The 27,062-nt window shown below is 46.1% G+C and overlaps 1 protein-coding gene across 2 annotated transcripts in view; it reads right to left on the bottom strand.

Annotated features, from left to right (window-relative positions):
• Nucleotides 1–8,458: 8,458 nt before the first annotated feature.
• The window catches only part of NPTX1 (neuronal pentraxin 1), a 60,424-nt gene continuing 41,820 nt past the window's right edge, over nucleotides 8,459–27,062 (bottom strand). For both annotated transcript variants that reach the window (XM_085617421.1, XM_085617422.1), the window contains exon 5: nucleotides 8,459–13,757. In XM_085617421.1, the coding sequence (XP_085473547.1) occupies nucleotides 13,536–13,757 (222 nt within the window). In that variant the 3' untranslated portion in view covers nucleotides 8,459–13,535. The remainder of the gene's footprint in view (nucleotides 13,758–27,062) is intronic.

Raw genomic sequence — 27,062 nt, 5'->3', positions numbered from 1 at the left:
CACGCCTTGTATTATAACATTGTTCCTCATGTTACATGGTCAGCAGCTGTAGCCGTGAGGTCACCTCCATTGCAAGCTTGGCACTTTCTGGGTTTAAATTTCCATAAAGTCCTCGAGTTGAGCCAGAGTAAGGAATCTGGCAGGAGCCTGACTCGAGCTTTTTTGACTCACTCACATCTACAGTTTAGTTGCATTCTGGGACTTGTAATGTTGCATCTATAAAAGTAAAAAGAGAACTGAAAGTTCCTAAAAGCAAATTATAAAACCAGGACTTAATAAGTATAAATATTTGCCTACAAAAAAGAAGGAAAGGTGGTGGAGAGAGGCACAATTTAGGAAATTGTCTTTTCTGCAATATGAAACTAATAAAACATGTATACCTGTTTTAACTTAATAGAACATCAACGTTTTGCCAAATTCTATTACAATTCAAGTGAAAATAGTGCAAACTTTTTTAATTATCTAGCACTTCTTCTTTTCAAAACTTTGTTTTAAAGCTAAGGGGAAATCTCATGCGGTATGTTAGCAGCAGGTCTTCTCCAGCGCTTCAAGTGAAATAATAAAATAGGGTCTCTAAAAGGCAGTAACCTTTGAAATTAAGGGTGTGGCTTAAACATGTAAACAATGGGCCAGATTCACCAAAGTGTTGCATTGCCCTTGCGTCACACAAGGTAACACAAGCAACGCAACTTTAAAGTTAGATTTAACAAGCAACGCCACCTTGCATGGCCCTGCGGTGTTTGGTAAGTCTGGAGTAGGCCAAGCCCGCGCAAGTCGCTGCCTTGCGTTACATTCCCCCAGGGAGGTGTTCCATGGGTGGAACGTGGGTGTTCCCACCCATGGATTTTGGCACATTCCCAGTTTTACCATGAGTGGTAGAGTTGGGAATGCGTCAAAATGCTACGCCTTCCCAGGGGAGGTGTAATGTGTAAAAATATCTTGATTTCTCCCCTTTTTTTCTCCTTCTACAACATTCTGCAACAAACATAGAAAGAGGAAAACGCCTCAGAGGATTGTTTTTGTGCAGGAAGGTATCCCTTCCCGCACAAAAACAATCCTCCCTGCAACACAGGCACAGGCACCCTTGCACCATGACTAAAGTATGCCTGCATTGGTGCTAGGCATCCAAAAGTGGGCCAGCACAAGGAGAGGACCGGAACTCCCCTTATAATGTTAAATATGGTGCATTCCTGCCCTCTCCATTAAACGCAGCACAGCAAGGTGTCTTGCTGTGTTGCATTGTGTGAAATATTGACAAATCTGCCCCATAATATCAGTGATTTCCATAGTGTTCCACCCAGCCATTATTTAGGTTCCTCGCTGTGCTTTCTGTTACCACATCCAGATATATAATGCAACAACTGACATACAACTAAACCCAGCCAGGACAGTTGGCTTTGTCAATGGTTGTTAGCTCTTTAAGATAATTGAGTAACACTAATGCTTTTGTTTTATGTAATTAATGTAGAAAATGTTTCAACAATTGCAATGAAATATGTGACCATTTCTCATTTCATTCTGCAGAGATGCCAAGTATTGGATGGCCACGTATTTTGAACACCTTTTTGACCCACTGACAGGCATCCTGAGAAACTCGAGCTGCCTTCAGTCTAAATTCCAGAGCACTCATTCGTGGCACGTTATAAACACACGAGAGTGACTCCGTTGAAAATATGCAGTATATATATAAATATATATATATAAAAATAACATCCTCGAAGTAGCTAACACATTTAGGGAATGCAGTATTAGGTAAAACTTGAAATATAAACAAAAAAGAAATTGCTGACATAGATCACCTAAATGTTTTTTACATTTATTGTTAAAAAATCAATCAATTTTTTGGGTATTTTAGTGAAGGACATGAATACAGGCCCTGATAGGGACCACATCAATGTCCATTCTTTATCACTACCAGCTCTGAGACTAGGACTGTCCCACTTATTGTCCTGGTCTTCTCAGAAGCTGATTTGCCTCTCTTTACATCCTGTTGTGCTAATACACTACAGCCCAGCAGGAGAAACGATTGTAAAACAAGCATTTTCTGTCCTCTCGATGAGATGAGAGCAGAAGAACAGAGGAAATGGCTCTGCTAACACTCGAGGTGCTTGGGAGATTTATTTATCCACCTCGTCCCCTCCCACCTTTCCCACTGAACACCCCTCATTCCGAAATTTGGGGGGATGTACCCCCGCGTCCCCACTTCTTACAGCCATGCCTTTCCCCTCGATGCAAGAATGGATTGGTGTTGAAAGCAGGCAATTTGTAAAGCAGAACACAGTAAGCTCCTCCCTCACAAACCATCCGTCTTGGTCTACCACTCTGGTTTTCCCACTCGCAGCGTCAGATGGGCAAGCTAGAAAGGCCCTGTATATGGGCTTCTTTTTTTTTCAACCCTTTTATGGTTTATGGAACCAAACAAACAGCCCACACACTGGACATTTTGAACTGGTCAATTTCGGCAGTGCTAAATTGCATGAAAGGCCAGTTGAACACTACAATCTGGTGGGTTTTTGTAACATCCCACTCTGGTATTTCCACGCGCGCTATTGGACTGACATTTCAGTCATTCTGACACTGCCAGAGAGGCCAGCTGGAAAGAGCGAATGTATGTGTTTTTTCTTAGCCCCGTCAAGGCCCACTGGACAAAAAATAAAACGGCACACACACCAGCCTTTTCAAGCTTGCCCATCTGGCAGTGCCAGATTGCCCAAAATGCCAATACAACAATTCATTCAGGTGGAGTTGTGTGACCTTTCACTTTGGTGTTATCTCTCACAGGGATAACTGACCGTTGTATGATTTTGCCTCTGCCATATGGGTAAGCTTGGAAGAACCAGGGTGTGTGATGTTTGTCTTAACCCTGTCATGGTCCCAGAAATAGATCTCATACTGGCACTTTCAAGGTACTGCCTGAAAGGCTAGTCCAAGACTGCTCTCTGGTGGGTTTGAGTACCATCCAGTATAGGGTTTTTACTCTCAGTTTTGGGTTGGCCTTTCCTGAAGCCTGGCACTGCCAGAAGGCCTAACTTGAAAGGGCAGTGTGTGGTCTGTTTATTTAGCTCTCTCAAGGCCCACACAAGTAAACAAACAGCCAACACATTGGCCCTTTCTAGCTGGCCTGGGTCACTGTGTGAGGTTGCTTGGAAGTCCAACGCTGCACTCTAGTGGGTTTTTATGACCTCCCACTATAGTGCTCCAAGTTACAGTGTTGGACTTCCCTTTCGGGCAGTCTGCCACTGCCACATTGGATGGGCCAGTGCGTGGGCTGTTTGTTTAGCCTCTTAATGGCCCACAATGTCCCTTTCAAACTGACCCATCTGACAGTGTCAGACTGACCGAAAGGCCAGACCACGACTGCACTCTGGTGGGAGTTTCCGATTTCCTTTCTAGTGTTCCTGCTTGCAGTGTTGGGTTGGCAGACTGCATGTACATTTTACAGTTTACTTGTGAAAATGTCATTTCCTAAATATTTACCGGTGAAGTATTACCTTTTGGTACAGGTGTCGGGATATTGTCTTTTTCATATTTTTTCACTTTAAATATGTAATTAATTGTACTTTGGTTGATGACTTCTTGTCCGTGACCCAATGCTCATGTGCTTTCTATGTGTGCTTAGTTCTGATTTTGTGCCGAGCGCATTTGTTTCCAGGCCATCTAAGCTACCGGGCAGTTTTCAGGCTCTGATTCTAAACCATGAATGCTATGAAAAAAAGCCTTGTAATTTCACAGAGTACTGAAGTGCAGAGGGTCCTTTTCTCTTTCCCTTGCCTGCTCCCTGGCTCCAAATATCTATTTATTTTATTTATTTTTTTATTTTAAAGGTCTTATATAGCGCTGGCTAGACCCGGAGGTATCAGAGCGCTTTACATGAGTATCAGATCATAATTGCAGGTTACATCGTTACAAAGGTTACACAGTTATTAGAGCCTGGCAACATAGTGACAAGTAAGGTCGAGACAAACAAAAAGGACATATACGTAAGGGAGAAAGCAGGCAAGGGGAGAGATTCAGGAGAGGGGGGTGAGAGCAGGGGAAGTAGACAGAGAATGGAGGAGGGAAAGAGGAGGGGAGGGTGAGAGACACAGCATGGAAAGAGGAGGGGGAGGGTGACGGGGACACAAACCGGTAGACGAGTCAGAGCTGCGTCCAAAGTCCAGTAAGCTGTGATCCCAGGGGAAGTGGTATCATTTCCCCATCTCTGTTGCAAGAGGCTCCCTATACGCAGTGGACTCTCTCAGAGGGATCTCTGAGACTCCAAGGCCTACATACTGGATCCTTCCCCAAAAAGGGGAGAGGGAGTGCTTTGGCAAGAGGTGCCATACCATACCTCAACTGTGAGTGGCTCCCTAGGTGCTGTGGACTCTCTTAGCGGGTTCGCTGAGACTCCAGAGTATAAATATTAGATCTTTCCCCAACAAGAGGAGAAGGAGTGCTTAGTCAAAGGGCACAAAAGGACAGGGGGATAGGCGAAGTAGCGGGCAGGGGGAAAGATTTAGGTGAGGGGATAGAGCAAAGGAAGTAAGACAAAGAAAGAAAGAGTGCTAAATGGTAACAGATAGATAGATAGGAGACAAGGAAAAATCAGAAATACGATGGGGGTGGTGGGCGAGACAGGGAGACGGGGAGAAAAACTGTGCCCAAAGTCCGGCTGGGTAGGTGACGGTGAGGGGATGAATCAAGGCCGATCTCCTGAACAAAGCGGCGAGATCCGAAGGTATCAGATCGCTTTACATAAGGTTCCACATAGTTGCAAACTTACATCAGTTACAAGTTACCAATGATACCAGTAAAAACATTTAAGGAGCATAGAAGAAAAGGAAAGTGGAGTGAGAAGGGAAAGGGGTAAGGGGAAAAAGGGGTAGGGTATAGATACGATGGAGAGACAAAGGGAAAGTCTGCCCAAGGTCCGGCTGGGAGGGTGACAGCCGAAGAGGAATCCGCCGCCCGTCTCCTCTTCAGCTATCAGGTAGCTCCACCGGGCATTGGTCAAATAGCTAGGTCTCAACAGAAAAACATTAAAGGGATAGAAAGCAAGAAGAAGGGAGCGTAGAGGGGGAAGGGGGTAGGGTGAAGTGGTAGGAGGGAGATACGACAGAGAGACAAAGGAACGTCTGCCCAAAGTCCACCTGGGTAGATGACAGCAGAGGGGGGATCCACAGCCCATCTCCTCCTCAGCTAACAGGTAGCTCCACCGGGCATCGGTCAAATGGCAGGGTCTACACGGTCGAGTGAAAATTCGAAGAGTACATGTCCTAGTGGGGGGGCAGGATCAAGGTCAGTGAGGGATGTGGATAAGATCAATGATCAGCTCAATTGTCCAGTCAATGCAGTGAGGCGGCAGGAGGACAGGGCCAGTGTCCGCATGTCTTCAGAGGGTGTGAGTGATGCCTTCAGAGTCATTCTCGCATAGTCAGGGAGCAAGTCAGGGTCATCCTTATAGGTCTGGACAGTAGATACAATTTCCATTCTATTATGCGGGATTTACGCCGTAGATGCAAAACGGGGGGATTCCTTTATGATGTTGCTAAGACCCCAGGCGCCAATCTACTTCAGGCGCCATTTTGGAACCAGGCGCATTTCTTAAGAGGCACTCCATACAAAAATCATTGCCCAAAAGATCTAGATGAGGGCATGGACAGGAGCCCCCAGCCTCCCGGGGTTACCCTCGCGACTCCCGTTGCACCCGGTGATGGGATGAACCGGGCACTACCTAATAGCAGAATCACTCAAGAGCATAGCCAAATGGAGATGATGTGACCAGACAGAAATTGGTCTTGACCATATGAGACTCTTCACAGGAAAAGCCGGTTCAGTGTTCACCCCCAAAAGGCATAAACCGATTCACAGAGTCATCGCATGGCTGCCATATTAGAGTCAGGCGCTAACATCTGAAAGTCGTCTGGATGCTGACAACGGACCCGCTCAGAAATGCTTCAAAATACTCCAGACAGTCTTTCTGATCAGCGGCCCCATCAAGCATACCAGCTCCTCGCGTACTTGAACACATCAAAGAGGCTGGCAAGTAGGACCCCATAATACACACATAGCCGCCATTTTAGGGCCAGGCCAAGGAATTAGAAGTTTGCCACAATGTCCATATTTTGGTTGTAACTAATTAAATACCTCATCGGATGGTGTAAGCTGATGAATCCTCATGGCTCCGATGTGTAGTTAGGCAACCCGGATCTTAGAATAGACTGTAGGGATCTCCGAGTGCGAACTGCTCGTAATCCGCCATTTTATGTCCACGGGTCTCCAATCATGGCAGAATTAACCACGGTATTTCCGCACAAAATCGGAGACCATGCTCAGCTATAATGGCACCCTCAGGAGCAGCGCTCCAACAGGGAACGAATCCAGGTGTTCTAACGAGCCGACGATTCCATAGTCTCCGGAATCCTTGCATTTCTTTCCCGCCCGGGACGAGAGCACTGTTTTTTGTGTCTAGAAGGCTTGAAGCCCCGCCCCGTCTCTCTTCAATGATGTGTTATTTTAGGTCTGGTGTTAGCCAAGATCTTTTGATTGTACTACAATATGTATAATATACATACCCATAGGGGCTTTCAATCACCTGTCTTCATCCATTGGTCTGTCTGTTGTTGCGTCATTCACATTTTGCGTCCACCCCCTACAGCATATAGCATGAGAAAGTTGGTCAGCCTACTTACACCTCTGATTAACTCATCACACAAGCTAGTTCCCTTCAGTGCTATTTTTCATTTATTTCACTATATAATTCATTTAGTGTTACCTTTGTGTTTAGATACAGATGTGTAGCACCAGTAACAGCACAATATATTGCCTTTCCCAAAAAGCAAGTCATAACACTTGAACAGACTTTCAATAACTTGTATTGCACAACTATTCACCAAGATACAACTTACAACAAAATAGAGCGTATTAATAATCACATAGGCGAAACCTAATGCATTTACCAATACTTGCTGTTCCTGTGAAGGGTAGCCCTGCAGGGCTCTACTCCAAGCCCACAGGTAGGGTAGGGCCGTGTGGGGGGCTCAGGCGCTACTTGTTCCTGTGAAGGGAGGCACTGCAGAGCTGCACTACAAGACCACAGGTAGGGTGGGGGGCTTGGGCACTGGTTGTTCCTGTGAAGGGATGTGCTGCAGGGCTCCACTTCAAGACCACAGGTAGGGTTGGTCCGAGGGGGGGCGCGGGCGCTGGTTGTTCCTGTGAAGGGAAGACTGGTAGGGCTGCACTCCCAGGTGGGCAGATGGGGTAGGGCTGAAGATGGGCTTGGACACTAGGTGACCAGGGTCGGATTGGTAAGGTGGACACTCGGGCAATGGCCGAGGGGCCGGTATCGAAGTTCCAGCTGTGGGCTTCTGTTTTGGCAGCCTGGGGGGCCGTTCTGGGCTGCGTCTGGTGTGTTCAGATGTCACCAGCGGCCCAGTGGGACCCTGAGAGGCCTTTCTCGAGGCAGATGAGCGTCCATTACCTCCCTTTTATCAACGGGCAGAGGTGTCACTCCCTTTCTCTAGCTGGTCTGGCCAATTAATGTGTGAATACTGAGGGCGGGCAGGGGGCCTGAGCACAAGTGGCCTCACTTGGTTTCAGGTGTTTATAAAACTTCGCCGAAGCAGTGTTTTGAGGAGAGGCAATATGTAAATGTGGGCTACTTTTTTTAGCGTGCCCGGGCAGATTTCTAATCCCAATCCAACCCTGTAGGTGACCCAGAGCCTGGGCTTTCCTGTCGGGGTTGGGTGGGGAGAGGCAGACTGCCGGCACCAAAAGAGCTTCCTCCTCTTCAAGGTCTTCTGCTGCACAGGACACTTTGAAGAAGACTGGGAGGGCAGGCAGACACAATACAAAGAATGTCCAAAGCCTTTGAGTCCAAATAAAAAGGCAGAGGCTTATATTACTTTGTGATGTTTGCCTCATTGCGTGACCCATAGATTGGTCATAAGTACTGGAGGCAGGTGAGCAGGCTTTTAGCACAGCCATCCTATGTAGCGCTTTCACTCGCCATTGGTCCTGCGAACAGTGGAGGTGCGCCATGACCCCCCTACTTGTCCCCCATGTCCCCTCCACTCTAAAATCTGGGGGGTGCGTAACCCACACTTCCTGATCCCATGGGTTTCTTCCTGATTAAATAAACGATTTTGCTGTACGTCCAAATCAATTGGTAGCTGATTTCCCAACTAACAACACATCTCAGCTTCTTTATTCACGCTGCAGCATGTGCCCGCACCTGACAGCACACAGTGAGTACTGCCAGAGGAAAGGGGATACAGGATCATTGGGACTTTTGAAAGACAGGAGCTTAGGGTAGGATTTCAAGGCAAGGCAGAGCCAGTCACTGTCCTATACATTTGTATCCCCTTTAAGATGTTTCTTTGACTCCTTGTAACAGACGATTGGCGACCGGGTCCAATTTGCTCTTAGAAACTTTATAGAAAAATAACAAAGTAGGCAACGTTCTGAAGCAGTATATTTCTTTATTTTTTTTATTGTGTAAAAATAAACTCAACATTTCATGTCCTTTTAGCGGTAAAAGAAAATCAAATGCGGTAAAATCCGTAGAAAATGAACCACAAATACATCGGTGAAAGCTGCTGAGCTGTGACATACAACGTACAACCTAGCCAAAAGCCAAAGGATGTTGTGACATCGAGGTGAACTGAAAAGGTGTACAGCTCTGTTGAACAAGAACGACGATGCAGGTACTGGCATTCTTTAGTTCTGCCTGTACAATATTTACAACTCATGAGTATCACTACATGTTGGCATAGAGGACAGAAAAGGAAACATGGAGGTATTGTCTTTAAGGGGGTCATAAAACTTACAAACCTTGTATGTGTGTGCAGAAGTAACCTTGCTTTTTCTGTTCCCAGCATATGTAATCCATATTCAATTTTCTGTGGTTTAAGAATGCTTGTATCCTTAAGCTCTTGTGCATGGCATCTCAGAAGGAGAAAAGCTGATTGTGAAATCTCATGCTTTGACTAAAAGTAAATCACGTCTGACATACAATTCACTGTACCCCAGCCCTCCGCTCTTTCAGAGGTACCGGCCTGTCAGTAAAGCTCAGTTTCCCTCGCGATCAGCCAGTCTATGGCATATTTGTTAACAGCATAGTGCAAGTGAATTAAACAAGCTACGGCATAATAGCGACAGGTACCTTCTCCACTTGTTGTCTTAGTGTTGAGGATAGGTACCGTGCAATGTTGGCAACCAGAAGTGTAAAATAAAGTTTCAATAGTGCCCATGCCCGAAGTGTCCTAGCTTGCTTTGAATCCTATGGGAGCGGATACCATGTGGAACATGTGCAGTGTTTTCCCCTCTAATCTAAACAGAATGTATGAGTTGGGGAAGGTAAGTCCTGGATACACACAACGCTCATTTGTAATAGTTACATACCCTTTTCAAAACATGCTTTATTTTTTCTCTTTGCAAATTGTGCTTCAGTGTCTTACTGCCTTCAATGAGGCATTGAATTAATCAGGAAATTGCCCAACCCACTTGCATGACTTAAAATATGCTGCTAAATGCTGAAATACATGTCACTGCTCCATCGTTTGGATCCAATCACATACTTCTAATTAGATGCTTTACCTGTCTACATCTGGGACTATAGTTAATACAGAGCCCTCACTTCCTGTTTTGGCTATAACATGAAACAGGCATTTCCAGACAACTTACTCTCATGAGAATATCACCGGAAGCAGCATTCCTTGTCTCACTGGTCTGGCTAGACAGAGAGTTACTGTTTCCATGGCTTAGCCCCTCCCCAAAAATTATTTTTGGCAGTCATCCTGTATCCAGCCCCCCTCCCCACACTTTGTGCCATAAACACCTCTGGAGGCTGCAAAGCAAGTAAATAAAAATATACAAAGTCTCTTTCTTTTGAAAATAAATGCTTTTATATTCTAATTTTTGCAGCTTGTTGAGAGTTTTTTGTGTCAGGGAATAATAGTTGTTTTAAATGTAAATCTACTTTTTTGAAGTTATTATTTTTCATACAAAATATACCAGTTATAAACGCATCTTTACAGTAAGAGCTTACACGCAGTGTTATCAAAAGTTGGAAAGCTTCGAAAGGTGTGAAGTCGGCCAACCTGGCCGGCGTGTAAGTAGGGTTTAACCCCTTCGGTGCTCATGACGGAATGGTTCCGTCATGACCCACGGTTGAGCTGTGCTCATGACGGAACCATTCCGTCATGACCACGCCCGCGCAAGATTCCGTCAGCACAGCGGCGGAATCTGCGCAGCATCGAAGGGGTTAAAATGCACTGGGAGTGGCAGGCAGCAAACACACGAAGGAATTAGGGAGTTAAAAATAGCTTTCAGTATAAAATAGCATGGCCTTAGAGCGAAGCATGTTCAGTCATTGCAGGCTGGAAGATGGGTTGGGCTGAAGGGATGCAAGAACAGGTCATATGTTGACTGCAAAAATATTTCAGGTTCCAAGAATAGCCCATGTTGTACTATTCGGATTCACCAAGAAGTGGTGGCGAGCTAGTGTGTGCTAATAAAACATGGCCTTGCAGAAATGCACCAAGTTGCAATTACATAAACTAGAATTATAGGAGATTCCTTTCTTGACATGCCTTGGGGGTTGTTCCACTCAGTCGATGTCAAGAATCACTTCCAAGTAAGGCACAGGGAGATTTGCATCAAAAATTAGAGCAAATCTTAAATACAACTTTGCCAAACTTGAAATGTATTTTCCCTGGCTCAGCCTCAATTTCTTGAAAATCCTGGTTAGTTTTTAAAATGTTTTTGTTTTTTTAACATTGCATTTGTAACCTGAAGAAAACAGTAGCCATTTCAAGATGGAGTTTTTGAAGAACCAGAAGGAAACTGCGGCCCTGAGGTTCCATTCACCCTCTGTGGTGATCAGTGCCATCTTAACACGTGGGCACGCTGTGCAGTAAGCCGGGGGCCCCACCAGCATAGGGGCCCCATGCAGACCAGAATTTAACACTAATTTTCGGTTAAAAATATTTATTCCTGTGAGTGGTTGTGTGTTGCCCGGGGGCCTATAATGCTGTTAAGACGGACCTGGTGGTGATCATTGTCATCTTGATGTTGCAACACATTGCCATTAGAACATCTTGCAGAAATCCTCCTCCGATGACATAGAGGGCTGTGCCGGCTGCGTCACAGCACACTGAGCATCATGGGAAAGCAGTAGTTGTGGCGCCTAAGCTTGCTTAGAGTCATGTGGAAGCAGCAGCGCAAACAGAAGCCGTGCATGCGGTGTCACAGCCTGAGGAGTGTCCTTGGAAAGAAGCAGCTCAGATACTCAGCGGTGATATCTCTGTATCACCGCTTTTTTGTTATTCAGAGCAGGAAGAAGTTCGGTCAGCTTGCCACTGTGTCACAACTCGCCTTTACACCTCGAGAAAAAGCAAGGCAGGAAGCGGCCTGTGCTGCACCCTGGGAGAGGCCAGGTTCACTGACCATCATGTCTGTTGTGACATCTTACTTTGTTCTTGTGTCCAAGAGTAAACTAGATGCAGACATTTAGGGAACAAAGGTAAATTTACTAGGCCTACGAGCCTGAAATGTTTGAACTGGAGACATGTAAAGTTGTGTAGCCTGGGGTTGTTTTGTCAAGTTGTGTTGGTGAGTGAGAAATGTCGGGATGCACACGGCCATTTGAGCTGACCAATAAAAAAGCTGTTCTTCATGACACGAGGAGACTTAATTACTGAATCAGTGGAGCTTTTGTTGTGCCACATGCAAGCAAGCGGGCGCTTCGTGGCCTGGTGATGACGCAATCATGCTTGTATCTGGATAATCGCGCAACCTGTTCAGAAGGTCTGGTCTTCAAAATACGTGGACCAGACTCCAAATCGCAGTGCACTTTACATCTCATTGGTAAAAAAACAGCATACTAGGACAAGATCTAGAGCAAAGTGTGTTTACTGTTATGTTAACTCATGAGATTTGAACCTACATCACTCGTCACTCGTAAATGTGGGTCTTGTGCATGCGCTGTGCTCTGAGGCCGGCTGGCCAATAGCGAGAGTACCAGAAGGTATGTGCTTAGTCTGTGTGTGTGCCTTGTTTCAAGTCGAGTAAAAAAGACTCATTTTATATGCTAGAGTAAAAATCACGTGTCTCATATTTCACTCAACCAGACCAGTCCACTCAAAAACGCACCAGCCATGGCTTTTGTTCACACTTTTAAATATTTTGCGTCTCATAAAAAATAGATATTTTAGTGGAAGAGAATGGGCCGAAAGCACAACAGCCACTTTGTACAAAAAAGTCCGCTCTCTCTCTCTCTCTCTCTCGTGACGTTTGCCATGCGTGTAGCTTTCAAAACAATGTGATGGTATGGAAGTGTCGGCCATTCCTGCGGCGAGCTGGGGTATCGGGGATTTGTGCAGAGAACGACAACAAAACTAAACTAAACCCCCACAGAAGAGGGCGCCTCTGACGAACAGCGCCAGCGCGAAACACATTTATTTTGAGAACAGATGTTGTTAGTCAGCTAGTGATATATTCAAGGGGTGGTGCTAATGACGCAAGCGCCTGCGGGTGTATACCGAGGCACTACGGGTCGGAGCTTAGTTGGTAACGGGAAAATCTATGATTCTAAAAAAGCAAGAGTTTGTAGCGCCCTATCATGCCAGGCCGGCCGTCGAGGCACTCTCCGGAGCAGTGCTTGCAGAGGCAGATATACATTTGGTCTGTATTGTCCCATCAAAGTCACGCAACACCCGTACTGTTCCGTTAACCACCGAAGTCCGGCAGAGTAGCGCCCACACCGTCCTCCTAAAAGTAGCGCCTATGCCAACTATTGGTTGTGTCGGTTCTGCGCAAGAGTGCCCTTACTCTCCGACTACCGATGTCTTCGTCCTACACGTTCTGTGCTAATGAAAGGTACACAGTGTTGCTGAGAAACGCCAGTACTGTCCCGTTAAGTTCTGCCGAGGCGTGCCATTGGTTCAGAAAACAATGACAAGGCTAAAAATAGCTAGTGCTGCAACAAAAAAGTGCCCTCATCTGCACAGAATTAATTGTACGTAGCCACAATAAACTACCGCAAAACTGCAGAGATGTGCCATTACTGTCGAATTTGCGTGGCTGTTTTGCTGAAAAAAAGTGCCGGTCTTGTCCCTTTAAAACTTCTGCAGCCCTGTTAAGAGGTAGCAGTACTGTCCAGTTAAAGTCTCACGGTTCAGCAGAGAAGTCCCGGTACTGTCTGATCAAAGAGCGGCAACCATGCTCGGAAATGCGAGTTCTGCCCACGTCGCAGGTGCCGAGGGCCTGCCAGGAACTCCCCGTCTTAGACACTGCTCAGGAGGATGCGAAGCAAGCCACGCCCTCCCACCAACCTCCATGCAAGCTCAGCCTGGCCTACGGTGTGCTTGTTCGACACAGTTATTGATTTCTGATTGATGATAAACGGTGATTGGTTGGTGATAGTTTTTTTGTTGCTAGAAATGAAAACGCACCTGCCCTTACCTCGCCCCCCAGGGGAGGAGAGGAAAGAGTCTAAAACGGCGAATGGCTAGCGGTGGCTGGGGCCATGCCCCGCCGAAGGGCCCGGACACGCCTCAGTTGATCTGGCGGCAGGCCTCGAAGGTCCACTTTGTGGCCCCGCCATAGATGTCGATGTTGGACTCGGACCATGTGATAACGTTGCTGGCGGGGGCCTTGGTGCTGCAGGTCGCCAGGTTGTACACTTCAGAGGGCACCAACTTCCGGTCCCAGATGTTGAAGTGAGAGAGTTCTCCAACGAAGGCCTGTGTGGCGTCAAAACCGCCTCCGAGGGTATCCTGCAGAGGAACACAACAAAAGGGAACTTTGAGATATTTCTTTTATTATTTCATTTTTTACCAATTTTTAGAGCCAGGATTACAATTAACATGCTACTATTCATAGTGTGTGTTTTGTGACCTGAGTCAGACGTATTGCCTTCCTATATGAGAACAAATTACGGGGCAACCTCTGTTCCCATTAAGCCTGGGCAGAGTTGGAGGAGTTCCTCTACGCGGAACTCCACGAAGTGCCCAAAAAAATCCACCACACTACGCAGAGTTCCGCAAGCGGCGGAGTGCTCTTGGTCACGCCTGTTCGTTTTGATTTGCAGCGCCGGGTGTTTGTCCTGCACTGAAAAATCAACACAAATGGCACCATGTGCAGTGCACGAGGGCGCTGCTTCTTTTCTGCCACTCAAGTGGATTTTCTACTCGAGTAGCAACTTTGTCGATGCGAACAGGAGGTTTGTCAACATGTGCGGTTGCGACTGCCTGCGACTGCCTGCATTGAGAAATCCAACCACCTGCATTGAGAACTCCGACGGCCTGCGTGAGAAATCTCGCCGGGAGGTAGATTTTTCTCGCTTGCACTCGCAAACTTTTTTTTTTTTTTAAACATAGTTTATTGGTTTTCCAATTATATCTGTTACAGTCAATTATCGTTAGATAACTTTACATTGTTTCTGTTCAGTTTGGCATTGCACATGACATATACCTCAAAGATTTTGTATACAATTGCTTATCATTGCCGGTAAAGTTTGCCTTACATATAGATTAGGCTTTGACATAATTATACAGGTACCAATAAGAGGTAAACGTTTAACTAATAACATCTGTCGAAGTCCCCACCCCCTTCCCGCCTTTGTTCTGGCATTCTTATCCACATCAGAATATTTGTTACATCCTATTACAGATTGCATATTACTTTAAACAGTATTGAGCGTCTCCTTCATTTCAATCAACTATATTAAGGCTGGTTATAGCAGCATGACATCATGGTCTACTGCGTGTTTGGGGCACCAGGTATATGATCAGGGTCTGCGCTTTTAAAGGCTTTTAAAATTACATCCCACTCCATAGATATCAGATTTTCCCCAGCCCTCGGGCCTCCTCTCGGCGTATGGCAGCACTTCCAGCCCCACCCCAACATAACACTTCGCTGTGCCAGGTGTATATTGCAGGTGGTTTTGCTGACTTCCATCTCATGGCAATGTATCTTCTGGCAATTATAAGCACCAGATCCAGGAAGTGGAGTTGAACCTTCTGCAGGGTCGTACGCTTACGGAGACCCAACAGGTATTCGCACTCGCAAACTTGACGTTGGGGAGCGCGAGTGAGGAAAAAACTCTGCTTCGCTATGTGGAGCGGGGTTTTTACGAGCTCTACATGGTGCGCGGAGCACAGAGTTCGGAACACTACGTGAACGGATCAGAGTTCACCGCCTGGGCTTAGTACCCATGGATCTAGGGCAATTAAAGACATATTAAGAAAAACCGTTCTAGAAGGAATAACTTACAGAAAATATTTGATGCTATAGCAGGGCTGTGTGACATAAAGGCCCTGCTGACCCGATAAATATACATAAAGCAGTGACAATTCCTATTAAAGAATAGGTGCTACAAGTAACGGCGAAATGCAAGTACACATAAAGTAAAACACTAAAATAAAACATAAAATATGAACATATAATTAAATGTCTTAATCGTGTGGACATCATTACGCAAAATAGAATCCATTTCAGAAATGATTTTTCAGATATCTATCGAGTCCAGCACAAAATGCAAACATGATTAAGACCAATCAGTTCAAGGTTACTAAGAAGTAATTTAATCAGCGTATTCCTCAGGACAAGAAAGTAGCAACCTGTATGTCACTACAAAATGTAAACTAGCATTGGCAAAGCAAATCGGTCTGGTCTACGGGAGACCTATTGGCTTTGTCAATGTTTCACCTTAGTACATCGGCTTATATGAGAAGTATATATTAAAAGTGAGTTTTTAAACATCAACTGAGAAGCACTTCTGCCTCAGCCCTGATAACACTATTAATAGTGATCCAAGAATCAAACCAAAATTCCTATTAAAGATGGAGCGACAATATATACCATTCAATAAAATACAAATTAGGTAATTTGAACAGTACATTTCCTGAACTCAAGCATTTAAATTTGTTCTTCTATGGGACAATGAACAACAAGCATACACGACTACAAAACGAAGACAAGTGATTTGCTTTCTTTTTTTTTATGGATTGGAGTTGGATTGGTAAACAAAAACAAGCATTTGCAATGCAATAGGTCTCGCATTTATAAGAGTTTGAGCTATTGGCATTGTAAAATTACAATGCCTTTTATTTATGTTTTGGTTTTAAAACAAATAAAAGGCATTGTCATTTACAATGTCAGTAGCATAAACTCGCATAAAAGCAGTGTGTGGAGTGCAGCAGTTTGCGGCGTGCAGCAGTGTGCGGCGTGCAGCAGTGTGAGGCGTGCAGCAGTGTGCGGTGTGCAGCAGTGTGCGGCGTGCAGCAGTGCGCGGCATGCAGCAGTGTGCGGCGTGCAGCAGTGTGTGGCGTGCAGCAGTGTGTGGCGTGCAGCAGTGTGCAGCGTGCAGCAGTGTGTGGCGTGCAGCAGTGTTTCGTGTAGCAGTATGAGGCATGCAGCACTGTGTGGCATGCAGCGTCGTGCAGCAGTGTGCGGCGTGCAGCAGTGTGCGACGTGCAGCAGTGTGCTGCGTGCAGCAGTGTCGTGCAGCATGCAGCAGTGAGTAATGCAGCAGTGTGCAGCAGTGTGTGGCGTGCAGCAGTGTGTGGCGTGCAGCAGTGTTTCGTGTAGCATTGTGCGGCATGCAGCAGTGTGTGGCATGCAGCAGTGTGTGGCGTGCAGCAGTGTGTGGCATGCAGCAGTGTGTGGCGTGCAGCAGTGTTCCGTGTAGCAGTGTGCGGCGTGCAGCAGTGTGCAGCGTGCAGCAGTGTGCGGTGTGCAGCAGTGTGCTGCGTGCAGCAGTGTGTAGCATGCAGCAGTGTGTGGCGTGCAGCAGTGTGTGGCATGCAGCGGCATGCAGCAGTGTGTGGCGTGCAGCAGTGTGCGGCGTGCAGCAGTGTGCGGCGTGCAGCAGTGTGTGGCGTGCAGCAGTGTGTGGCGTGCAGCAGTGTGTGGCGTGCAGCAGTGTGAGGCGTGCAGCAAAGTTTAGTGTAACAGTGTGAGGCATGCAGCAGTGTGCGGCGTGCAGCAGTGTGTAATGCAGCAGTGTGTAATGCAGCAGTGTGCGTAGCAGTGTGTGGCGTGTGGTAGTGTGCGGCATGCAGCAGTGTGCGGCGTGCAGTGGTGTGTGGCGTGCAACAGTGTGTGGCGTGCAGCAGTGTGTGGTGTGGTTTGTAAACAACAAGAAAAGCGGACATCAAAGGAAGGGTGGGAGGGAACGAGCATATGGGGTGTGAGTTATAACGAAAGTTAATTGTTGTAAGAGGGGATGCAGGAAGTGAGTCCGAGCGAGCGCTGGCGAAAGCAGTCTGCTGCTTTCAAGTCCGATGCCAGATGCCAGCTTTGCGCTTGAATGCCTCACATGCACTGGCCATAAACCGCATTCTTAAGGTCTTGTGCCCCTTACTAAATCTCTCTGAATGCGTGAGGCGGCGCACGCGCAGGAAGTAGCTGGTGGCAAATGGAATGCGCGTGGTTGTGCGCGTAACCGCCACCCGATCCGCCTGGGAAGCCTTTGGGAGCATTTTCTGAAGCCCCTACATAAGTCTCGCCTGGCGATCGCTTACGCGATAGCCAGGCGAGACCTAAAAAGTAGAAGAAGGGTAGGGGAAGTATGCAGGTGGAAGGAGGGAGCAGATGTATGCAGGTGGGGGGAAAAACACAGAGGGTAGAATAATGGAGGGCATGGAAGCAACATGGAGGGTGGGAAGAAGGAACACGAGACATGTGGGGGAGAAGCAGCACATGGGGCACAGAAAGGGAAGCAAACGGGCAAGATAGTGCAACATGGAGTAGAGGAGGAGCCCACAGGCAAGCATACAGCACGGGGTCATGGAGCGACGCACACAAGGGTGAGCACAATATAAAGGGGGTTGGGATCAGGCAGAGCAACACGAGTGAAGCAGAGGAAGACAAGTACACAAGTCAGACAGCTGAAAAACACACACTCTCTTGTGAAGTGCTCAAAACAAGGCTGTGAAGAAGAGTGCCATGCAAGGCAACACATGGTAAGCAACGGGGGGGGGGGTTTAAACGCTTTATTGTTAACAACAGTGTGTCACAAGCGAGATGCATGCGCTAGCGCATGCTCTCGTAGGCTCAACCCTAAATATGGAAAAACAGCGCTAGTAAACACACATGGGTAATTGCCATGGTACAAACGATTAGTCTCCCCTGGGGTCCGGGCTCTCACTGGGAGTTCATTTCAGACATGCTGCCGCACATTGTAGCGGGGTCTTCTGTGATTAGTGCAAGTGCGAAAAAGCCTCATTAGATGACCTTGCGGAGAGCCGGGGTGTGTGATAAACAGCCTTGAAGTGTGTGGAATGAGCCGCTTGCCAGTCAAAGTCCCACAAAGAACCAGCAGAGTCTTGGGCTTTGCCTCCACATTAGTGATACTCTCCATTCCTCTAGGATGGCACCTCTGAGGCGGACTGGTCAGACCACAAAACTCTTCTTTGAGGCGGCGAGATAAAAACCCAAAGCTGCCTCGGCGATGCCCATGAAGGCGACGGTTAAGGCCATTTATGTCAGTCACTCCGGGGCACACTGCAGCTGGCTGTCTAGCAGTATGGCGGTGGCTGAGGTAGAAATAGGAAGAGGAGTCATGTGGAAGTGTGCTGACAGGACGGCTTAGCTGAGAAGGACGGTCTGGAGACACAGAATGATGGCAGGGAGGCCGTTAAACAAGGGGGTGTGAGCGGCAGTGAGCACAGTAAGAAACATGCACAGATTTCTAGCTGCTCGGACTTTCAGGGCATCGGTGTTGATGTCATTGCCCTGGGCCACGTCCTCGGACCTTGGGCTCCCGGCTCTTCACTCGGTGTGTGCACAAGCCCTCTGGCTATCCCTGGGACTAGAGCCGCTGCAGCTCTAGTGAATGTCACTGATCCTCCTCCCCCTGACCCCAGGGACTGACAGACATGGCAGCTGCTCCCCCCGCATACCCACCCCGTGTGGCTTGCCTGCCCTTACTGTGACGACTACGGGTGACCCTGCAGCAGACTGTGCATGCATTTAGCAGGGGGAAAGTTGGGCGGTGCAAGGTCAGAGCAGTGAGTGAATGGGATGCATTTTGTACCGAGTGAGCCTGCTGGAGGAAAGAAGGCTGCGAATGTGCCATGCTGAAAGGGCGGCTGCAAATGTGACAATATGAGAACAAGAATTACAGCCCTGTTTAAAGAAACAGATCTCAGAGCGTTGTTAGAAAAATAAAAATGTAGTTCAGAGAACAGATTCTATAATGGGACAAGTGTAAGGATCCAAGTAATTGGTAGGTGCTCAGTGGGAGGAAAAAAACCACAAAAAGGTGGGACAAAGAAGAAGGATTAATTACTAGCAAGCAGGCATTTTTAAACAACAATTGAAGGGACGAATAAAAAGGCAATGGGTGGACTGTAAGCCCACACAATGAATACAGCATGTCTCAAAGAGACAGCGCAAGCGCTGCCTAGGCTCAACCTCAAAGGGGGGGCATCTAGAACAGCAAGGTCCAACAGAGATCAAAGGGCCAATACATATCCCAGGGAAATCCCATCTGATGGGCAAAATGATTATTAATGGAGTCATACAGGCAGTCTGAGATACCACCAAGTTCTCTAAGCGTGTCAGTAATAATGAACCCGAACTATGCATGGCCACTGGCTGCAGACAAACTATTTTGTAGAATCCCATTTATCAAAAGGATAATGATACTGCTTAACCCTATAAACATTAACATGTTAGATATATGATTCTGATTCCAGAATCCCTATTCACACACCTTCAAAGGGGCACACAATTGTGAGCCCTTTTTACAGACATTATCAAAATAACACACAATTTGTAATCCGTTATCCTTATACAAGCTTATTTCCAGCTTTAGAATCCCCCGCAGTCATCAATTCGTCATAAGATATGCATTATGGTATCCCTATTTATTATTTGACTATTAGTGTAGAATCCCTATTAACAAATGATCAAACGAACACATACTTCAGATTCCATAGTGTCTAGTCACTTTTGAAAGGAGCTAAAGCTTCTGGTTGTGGAATCCACACTCCTGACTGTGGAATGCATCGCGGAATGGACCCAAGATTACGATTCTAGTATTCCTGATCACACATCATCAAAGCGGATACCATTCTGAGTGCTGAATCCCTATTTCTGCATCGAAAAACAAAAGATTCTGATCCTAGAATACACACTCATCCACCCAAGGGACACGCACTCTTATTCCACACTCTGTATTTAGAATCCATGGGATACAAATTCTTGACTGTAGAACCCGTATCAGCACGCCGCAGAAGGGACTCATGCTTATGGATCTAGAATCCTTATTCACACATTGTCAGAGATGAACACAGGCTGATTCTAAAATCCCTATTTACACATCACCTAAACTGTGGCCATAGCTTCAGGACAGTGTTCAATTACTGATGACCCAACAATTAACCCCATCAGTGGGCCGATGATGACAAAGCTGCACTGCCTCGCTCTGAAGTCACACTGAGCACTAAGAGAGAGATACAAGAATATATTTGTCTGGGCTGCTGCAAATCAATTAAAATTGGTAACTCAGCAACAGATGGTAAACATTCAGAATTATTCTCAAATACTATTGTTTGATGGTACCCAAAGGAATGGGAGTAGGGTTACTGAAATAACAAAACCTGTTTATTGAAGCAGGCTGATTGAAGCATTTCGCCCCGAGGATGCCCTATTGGATGCCAGCATTGGATAATACCCATATTGGATGTGGCAGAAAAAGTTTACGAACAAGTGGTACATTCACGTCTCTCCAGATGAGTGTATGATTGAATAGTCTACCAGACAGCTTGACTAGATTGGTTTAGAGAAAATACCACTCTCTGGTGTGTAAGAGTCTTTAAATTATATTTGCTCAAATGAGAGTTTAAATGGCTTTCTGCAATGTTTTGTGGACCTTTCTAAGCCATTGACGCCACGGACTGCTCCAGAGTTGGAATTCTATAAAACCAGGCTGGCACTTTCCCTTGTATTATGGATCTGATGCAAGTGGTCTACTCTGGTTACATAGCAGTAGGAGCACAAGGCAGGGAGGCATCAGACAGACAATCAGGTGAATGAGCGGGTAGGAAGGAGCGTATGAAGATCAGGCTGACACCTACAGGGCTATTTACCCTGCAGAGCTCAATGGGAGGTGCTACCATTCTCTGCTGTATGCAAACTAGATCTGACAGTAGATGGGTAGCAGCATATTATCTCAGGCTAATGTGCATTTCAAGAAACAACATCATGAGTTCCACTTAGACAATATATGGGTCGAGTGCTCTGGGAAAGGTAGGCGTGGGTGTGGCTGATATATCCACATGTATTTTGGCTTTCACGTTATCAAAGAATTGTCAATGGGCACATCATATTACAAAGGTCAGAAACTCGCATCAAGCAGGATTCTGGGTTTCATCTGCTTTTGCTTTAAAAAAAAAAACATGAGCTATCTTATACTCCTTAAGAATACATTTTGGATAGTTTGGTAGTATGCCTCTCTATGGAAGCGACATTTATGGTGGGAACAAAGTTGACAGAGGGTAAGTTATGCAGAACCATTTCTTATACACAGTTCTGTGGGTCCCAAAATGTGCTTCAGCTGCAGCACGTCAGCCGAAGACTGGTACTCAGATTACTGAGCTAAAAACAAGGGGGCACCTCAGAAATAACAATTAAAGATGTAGATGAGCAAACAAATGTATGCAAATAAGGTCCATATTCTGAGCTTGCCATTTAAGGAAACCTTCAGTGATCAAGAATTTCAGTAACTTACAAGAGCTTGCAATTTGGAGATAATTATCCCAGTAAACAATCAATGAATCAATCAAGCACATTTATGATGAGCTCCTTGGTCCCCAACAATTAGAATTCCACGTACTTCTATCTACTAAGACAGCTGTCACCCACACACATAATCATCTTCATATCAACCACCCAGCACAATCTAATCTTCTTTATTCCTCGGTCTGCCCGCTGCGTTTGATATGTTTGATCATGCTACTCTAATTTCCTTCCTAAACTTCCTAGACATGGTTGTCTCCGCCCTTATATGGTTCAACTCCTTCCTGGTGACATCTTCTCCTCCTTTGGTTTCTCGCATCATCTCTGTTCCGATGACACCCACATATTTTTCTATTCCACATCTTTCTCAAAACTCCTCCAGTTAAGCAAACCAGATTACGCCACAGTGATTCCTCATCGTATGGCATCAAGAACCCTCATACTGAACTCTTCAAAGGCAGAGATCTAATATTTTCCTTCCCCAGCTGCACACACTGCTTACTTCTGACATTTGCTCCCTCTGAAGAAACCTTAGTGGTTTTTTTACTGCTACCGCTGTTCGAAATCCATCATTACTACTGCAACGTCAGCTCTGTGTCAAATATTGAATATACAAAGGCTCTGTTCATGCATCCTATTACATGCAGCCAAACCATTGACAAATGTCCTTGTTCTCAGCACAATCGAATTTTGTGGGAGTCTAATTACTCGTTTTCTCCACTGGACAACTCTTAAACGAAGACACAAGAGCACATTGCTCTCTACCCAGGCACGCTCCGCCTATTCTTACCAACGCCAGGCTGGGTGCCTGGCTTCCTTGAAAAACAGAGGCCTTTGTAAGGTACCAACACTTGTATTTGAAGTTATTCATGACCATGACCTTGCACACAACAAATGTTGACAACACCGACCGGCTACAATTGTGCCAGCAACCCACTTTGTGCTCACTCGGACCTTCTGGCTTCACGCAAACCGCCCTGTACTTCATCGAGGTTTGGCTCTTCCAGGCACTAGGTACCCACCTTCTTCCTCCTCACGCCAGGGCCAGCCTCTCCACTCAGGATCACCATCATGTACTAGAAGGCAACAGTTGATCTCAACATCTGGCCGTCCTCGCTCACAGTAAATATGTAACTCCCACACATTCGCTTTCAAGTGCATGTAACCCTATATTTCATCTGTGTGCATGTGAATTTCAGTTGCTTTTTTTCTTATTCATCCTAAATTGCTGCTTATTGTCTCAAGCTGTGTATTACTCTCATCACATATTCTAAATCTAGTTTTCTATCAGTCACACACCTGCCTATGATTCTAAGCACAGGGACATTTAATTCTGATTATAAAATGAAACCTCCCACATCAAATGGATTAAACATTCTGATTCCAGACTCCAGATTTACTCATTGAAGAGGCATAAGATTCTGATTTTCAAATGATTACGCTCTCATCAAAGGAGCGCAGGATTTTAATTTGAGAATCCTTATTTGCACATCTTTAAGAGCGTATAGATAGTTACTTTAGAACATACATTCACTCAACAAAGGAATCCCAGATCGGATGTAAGTGGTGCCTCAGAGAAGGACAGGGTTTCCCCTTTTCACATACTTTGGTACTGTGATTAATCTTCGGAGTGTCAAGCCAAAATCAAGCATATGAGTTCTATCACCGTGGTCCAGCTAGTTCATCAATTGATTCGCCGTGAGTTTCACCAAAGAGTTTTGTGACTTCACCACTTTTCGCATTAGGCAATAGAGTCCATTTATACCCTTGCAATAAATGTGATCAACGGTGAACTAACCCCATTTTATTCATTGAGGCACTTCTAACCGAGGTCGAACCTAGTTTGGGCAGGAACGAAGTAGCTCTGAGTACTTTGCGGCACCCCTTATATTTGTTTCTCTTTTGCACTGATCTGCCTCCTTCCACCTCCCGCTTTTGACCCTCATCCCATGGATACTTTACTGATACCTGACTGGGTGGCAATTCCTACTGTGCCCCATGGATGCCCCTGGCACCTGCTGTCTGGAGTTGTCCCACGTGCCCCCTATCTCAAGCAGTTACTTTCACCTAAATGGCTGTGTTGAGCTCACCTGTTTAGATGACATTTTGGGGTGCAGCTTAAGCAGCAGTACCCTGTGGTCATGCCTTCCGGTTAGGCAGACCTCAGGAACCCCTCATAAAAGGCCCATGGTGGGCATTGTCTAGCGAAATCCGTTCAGAGGACCTAACACACATTCTCTGACCAGAGATCATGCTGTCCCTATCAGAGTTGTTATTTTTCTCTCTTGAATGACCTTGACAAACATGCAAACCTTGTGCCAAGAAAACCCTTTCCAATTTACCCAGCAAAGGTTTGAGTGAAACACGCCACACCCTTCAAACTTTTAAAATGCAGGACTATGATTAGACCTGGGACTCCTTCCCTCCTCAAACGTAGCCAGTGCCATAGAACATACCTCAAAAGCTGCTTTGACATTGTAGAGGTGCACCCTTTTTTGGCTCTCTTCCTTACCCAGCAAGAACACTTAACACTTTTATCCCTCCCTGACCTCCGAGAAAGCGGCTCTACCTGCTTGACAACCTTTTGTGGCCAGTAGTAGGAGCACCTGCTGGCCATGCCTCAGGTCCAGGGGTGGACTGGCTATAAACTGAGACTGGCTAATGCCAGACTGGCTAGCTGCATTAAGGGTTTCGGGCAGGTTTCCTGCTGGTTTATGACCGGTCACTCTCTCGTTTGTGGCCACTTCATTGTTAGTCATGTCTGTAGCCAAACAAGAAGCACAACAGCCCTCGCCACTTGAAGCCGCACATAAGTTGGGTGCTATCCTGAGCAGATGATATTACACCCTTACTAAGTGATACCTCAAAATTCCATAGTATTCAAGGTAGGTGGTTTTGCCTGTGATCACAGCCATGGATGTGCACGACAGATCAAACACATTGAGCGACTCTCTCCCACCTCACTTACTCCCTCCTACCAATGCTGCTTCATGGAATAAGAAAATGGGCCACTTTCTCAATAAGTCCAACTATGCTTTCTCACCCAGGGCTGCGACCATAAAAAAATGTTCTCCTGCACCAAAGCAATTAAATACGTTCTTTGCTCTTCATCACCTCTCAATGCATCGATGAAGTGGGATCCTGTCTGGATCTACAAACATTGATGGGGCCATCTAGTGTTTCATTTGTTCCTAAGGTTTGCACCCTACCCCAATGCCCTTACAATAGTTGTGCACCATGGCCACAGAGTCCACTGTTTCTAGAAAGCAGAGACTATTGTCAAAAGTTAGACAGTGGTTTCTCCCATCAATAAAGAGGTTGAAATGCCACTCTGTCTGCTCTGTTGCCATATTTAATTAAACAAGAGCTCTGTCCATCCATACAAACGGAGGGAACTCGAAACATCCAACGACGCGTGTTGTGATCCTCACATGCCCACAAATAATCGATTTTGCTTTGGTGTGAATGACTCCAGGGGATACTTTTGAACAGAGGGAGAAGACATCTTTCAGTAGTCAAATATTCGTCAAGGAAAATGGCCAATTGGTGTGTCGATTGGTCTCTGTCCCTCAGATGAACAGGGGATGCTTTCACTCTTACCCTACAGGGCTTGATTCCCTCTATACTTGGGAAATATCTTAATCCTATCATGTATAACAGTGAGTATTTTTGTTTGTTATATGTGATAATTGCTTCAATACCCTCTACTCTATATACAGAAGATAAATTGCATAAGGAGTGTAAGAGTCAATGATTGCATATCCTGAAGAAGGCCACTGACCTGTCTGGGCTTCAATGTTGACAGTGGAACATAGCCTTTCTAGGTACAACACTGGAGGATAGCACTTAAACTCCACAGCAGGTACTGTTCTGCCTTCTCGGTTAAACTCAGTTTAACTCTAAGCCGTCCTTGGACAACGATTCACCATGAATATGGACATTACCCAAAGATGAAGCATGCCACAAATTGTGGTTGAGGCATCCTTGTCCAAATAGTTTTTGCTCTTATCGGGGAGTATGTCACACTTGTTAGTTTATTCTGCTGGTTTGCTTTAATTTGTTGTGTATGTATTTTTTTTACAACAAATTAACATTTAGCACAATTAATTATTTTTTAGCATGACCTTAGGAAGTTGAGTGAGCGGAAGTCTGGACAAGGGACCAAGGTGCTAGATCGCAGGCACAGTAGACAGGTGAGGGCCGGATCCAACTGGTCAGGTTCAGTGGCCATGTTTTGAATTTTTTATGGTCTGCCGCAGTGTGCAGCCATTGGTTGCCACATGACCGGTAGGGTCGCCTGGGCGGTAGTCAGGGGAAGCAGGACAGGTTAAATAATGGGCTAGGTTACATAATTGCTCATCACTACCTGGTTGCCCCTCATGAATGCTGATGTGGCCCCTTTCGAACACCAGAGATTTTCTTTTGGGGTATCAGCTGTTATGCTAACCCAAGCTCCCTCTGTATTGAGGGGTCAGGTGAATTCGCCTTGTAGAGCACAACTTATGGAGGGACCAGCAGGTTTTTTGTCCTGGGTCCAAGTCAATTGACTCAGTCGATGCCACAAGGTCCTGAGGGGTGGTCAACCATGACTCCTTTGGAGTATTTGCTAGGAAATTTAATGTATCAGCTCTGGAGTATTTGCAGGAAATGTAATGTATTAGTTATGTCCTGGTGATAATCACAATGCTACTGTACATACTGTAACTTTATATCTAAATGTGGAAACTGAAAATTTGTCGTGTTGATGAGGTTTAATAAATAGGGCCAGAGAATGGGATATTCTCTAATGCTTGAATTTTGAGTCGCATTGGGGCCTTTTGCGGAATCATCTATATGTTTATGAGTGTGGAATGTCTGTCGATTTGAAATATGACCGACCTCGCTGCGGTCCCCCACCTGTTGCAAATGACAGCTACCTCTCCTTAGTCGGGCTTAGAGAGGACTTTATGTGGCTAATTATGTGGCTATGAGAGGCTCTTGGCAAGGCATAGGTTACACTAAAAGAGATTCACTCTCTGACCTCTGTCAGACGCTCTTCGCCTCCCCATTTGTCCCCAGCGACAGAGGTGCAGCAGCCGTCACTCTCTGTGCTGCTAAGTTCTGGCTCTGTAGATGAAACCTGCCATGGCCCTCCCGGTACCTCTCTCGGGGACAGAGCTTTCTAACATCAGAAGGTCTTGGCCACCAGCTGATGCTGCATGAGAAGAAAGTGCTGCTTTGTAAGCTGGAGGACACTTCCCCCTGCTACAAAGGGCCCTGGACACTGCTTTATATCCAACCGACGGCAAATGAATTCCTGGCTTCAAAGGCCAGGGTGGGGGCGACTGCCTTTG

Source organism: Triturus cristatus, chromosome 7 (assembly GCF_964204655.1).
Source record: "Triturus cristatus chromosome 7, aTriCri1.1, whole genome shotgun sequence".
NCBI lineage: Eukaryota > Metazoa > Chordata > Amphibia > Caudata > Salamandridae > Triturus > Triturus cristatus.
The sequence above is the reverse complement of the archived record's forward strand: the minus strand, read 5'-3'. Positions and strand labels throughout refer to the sequence as shown.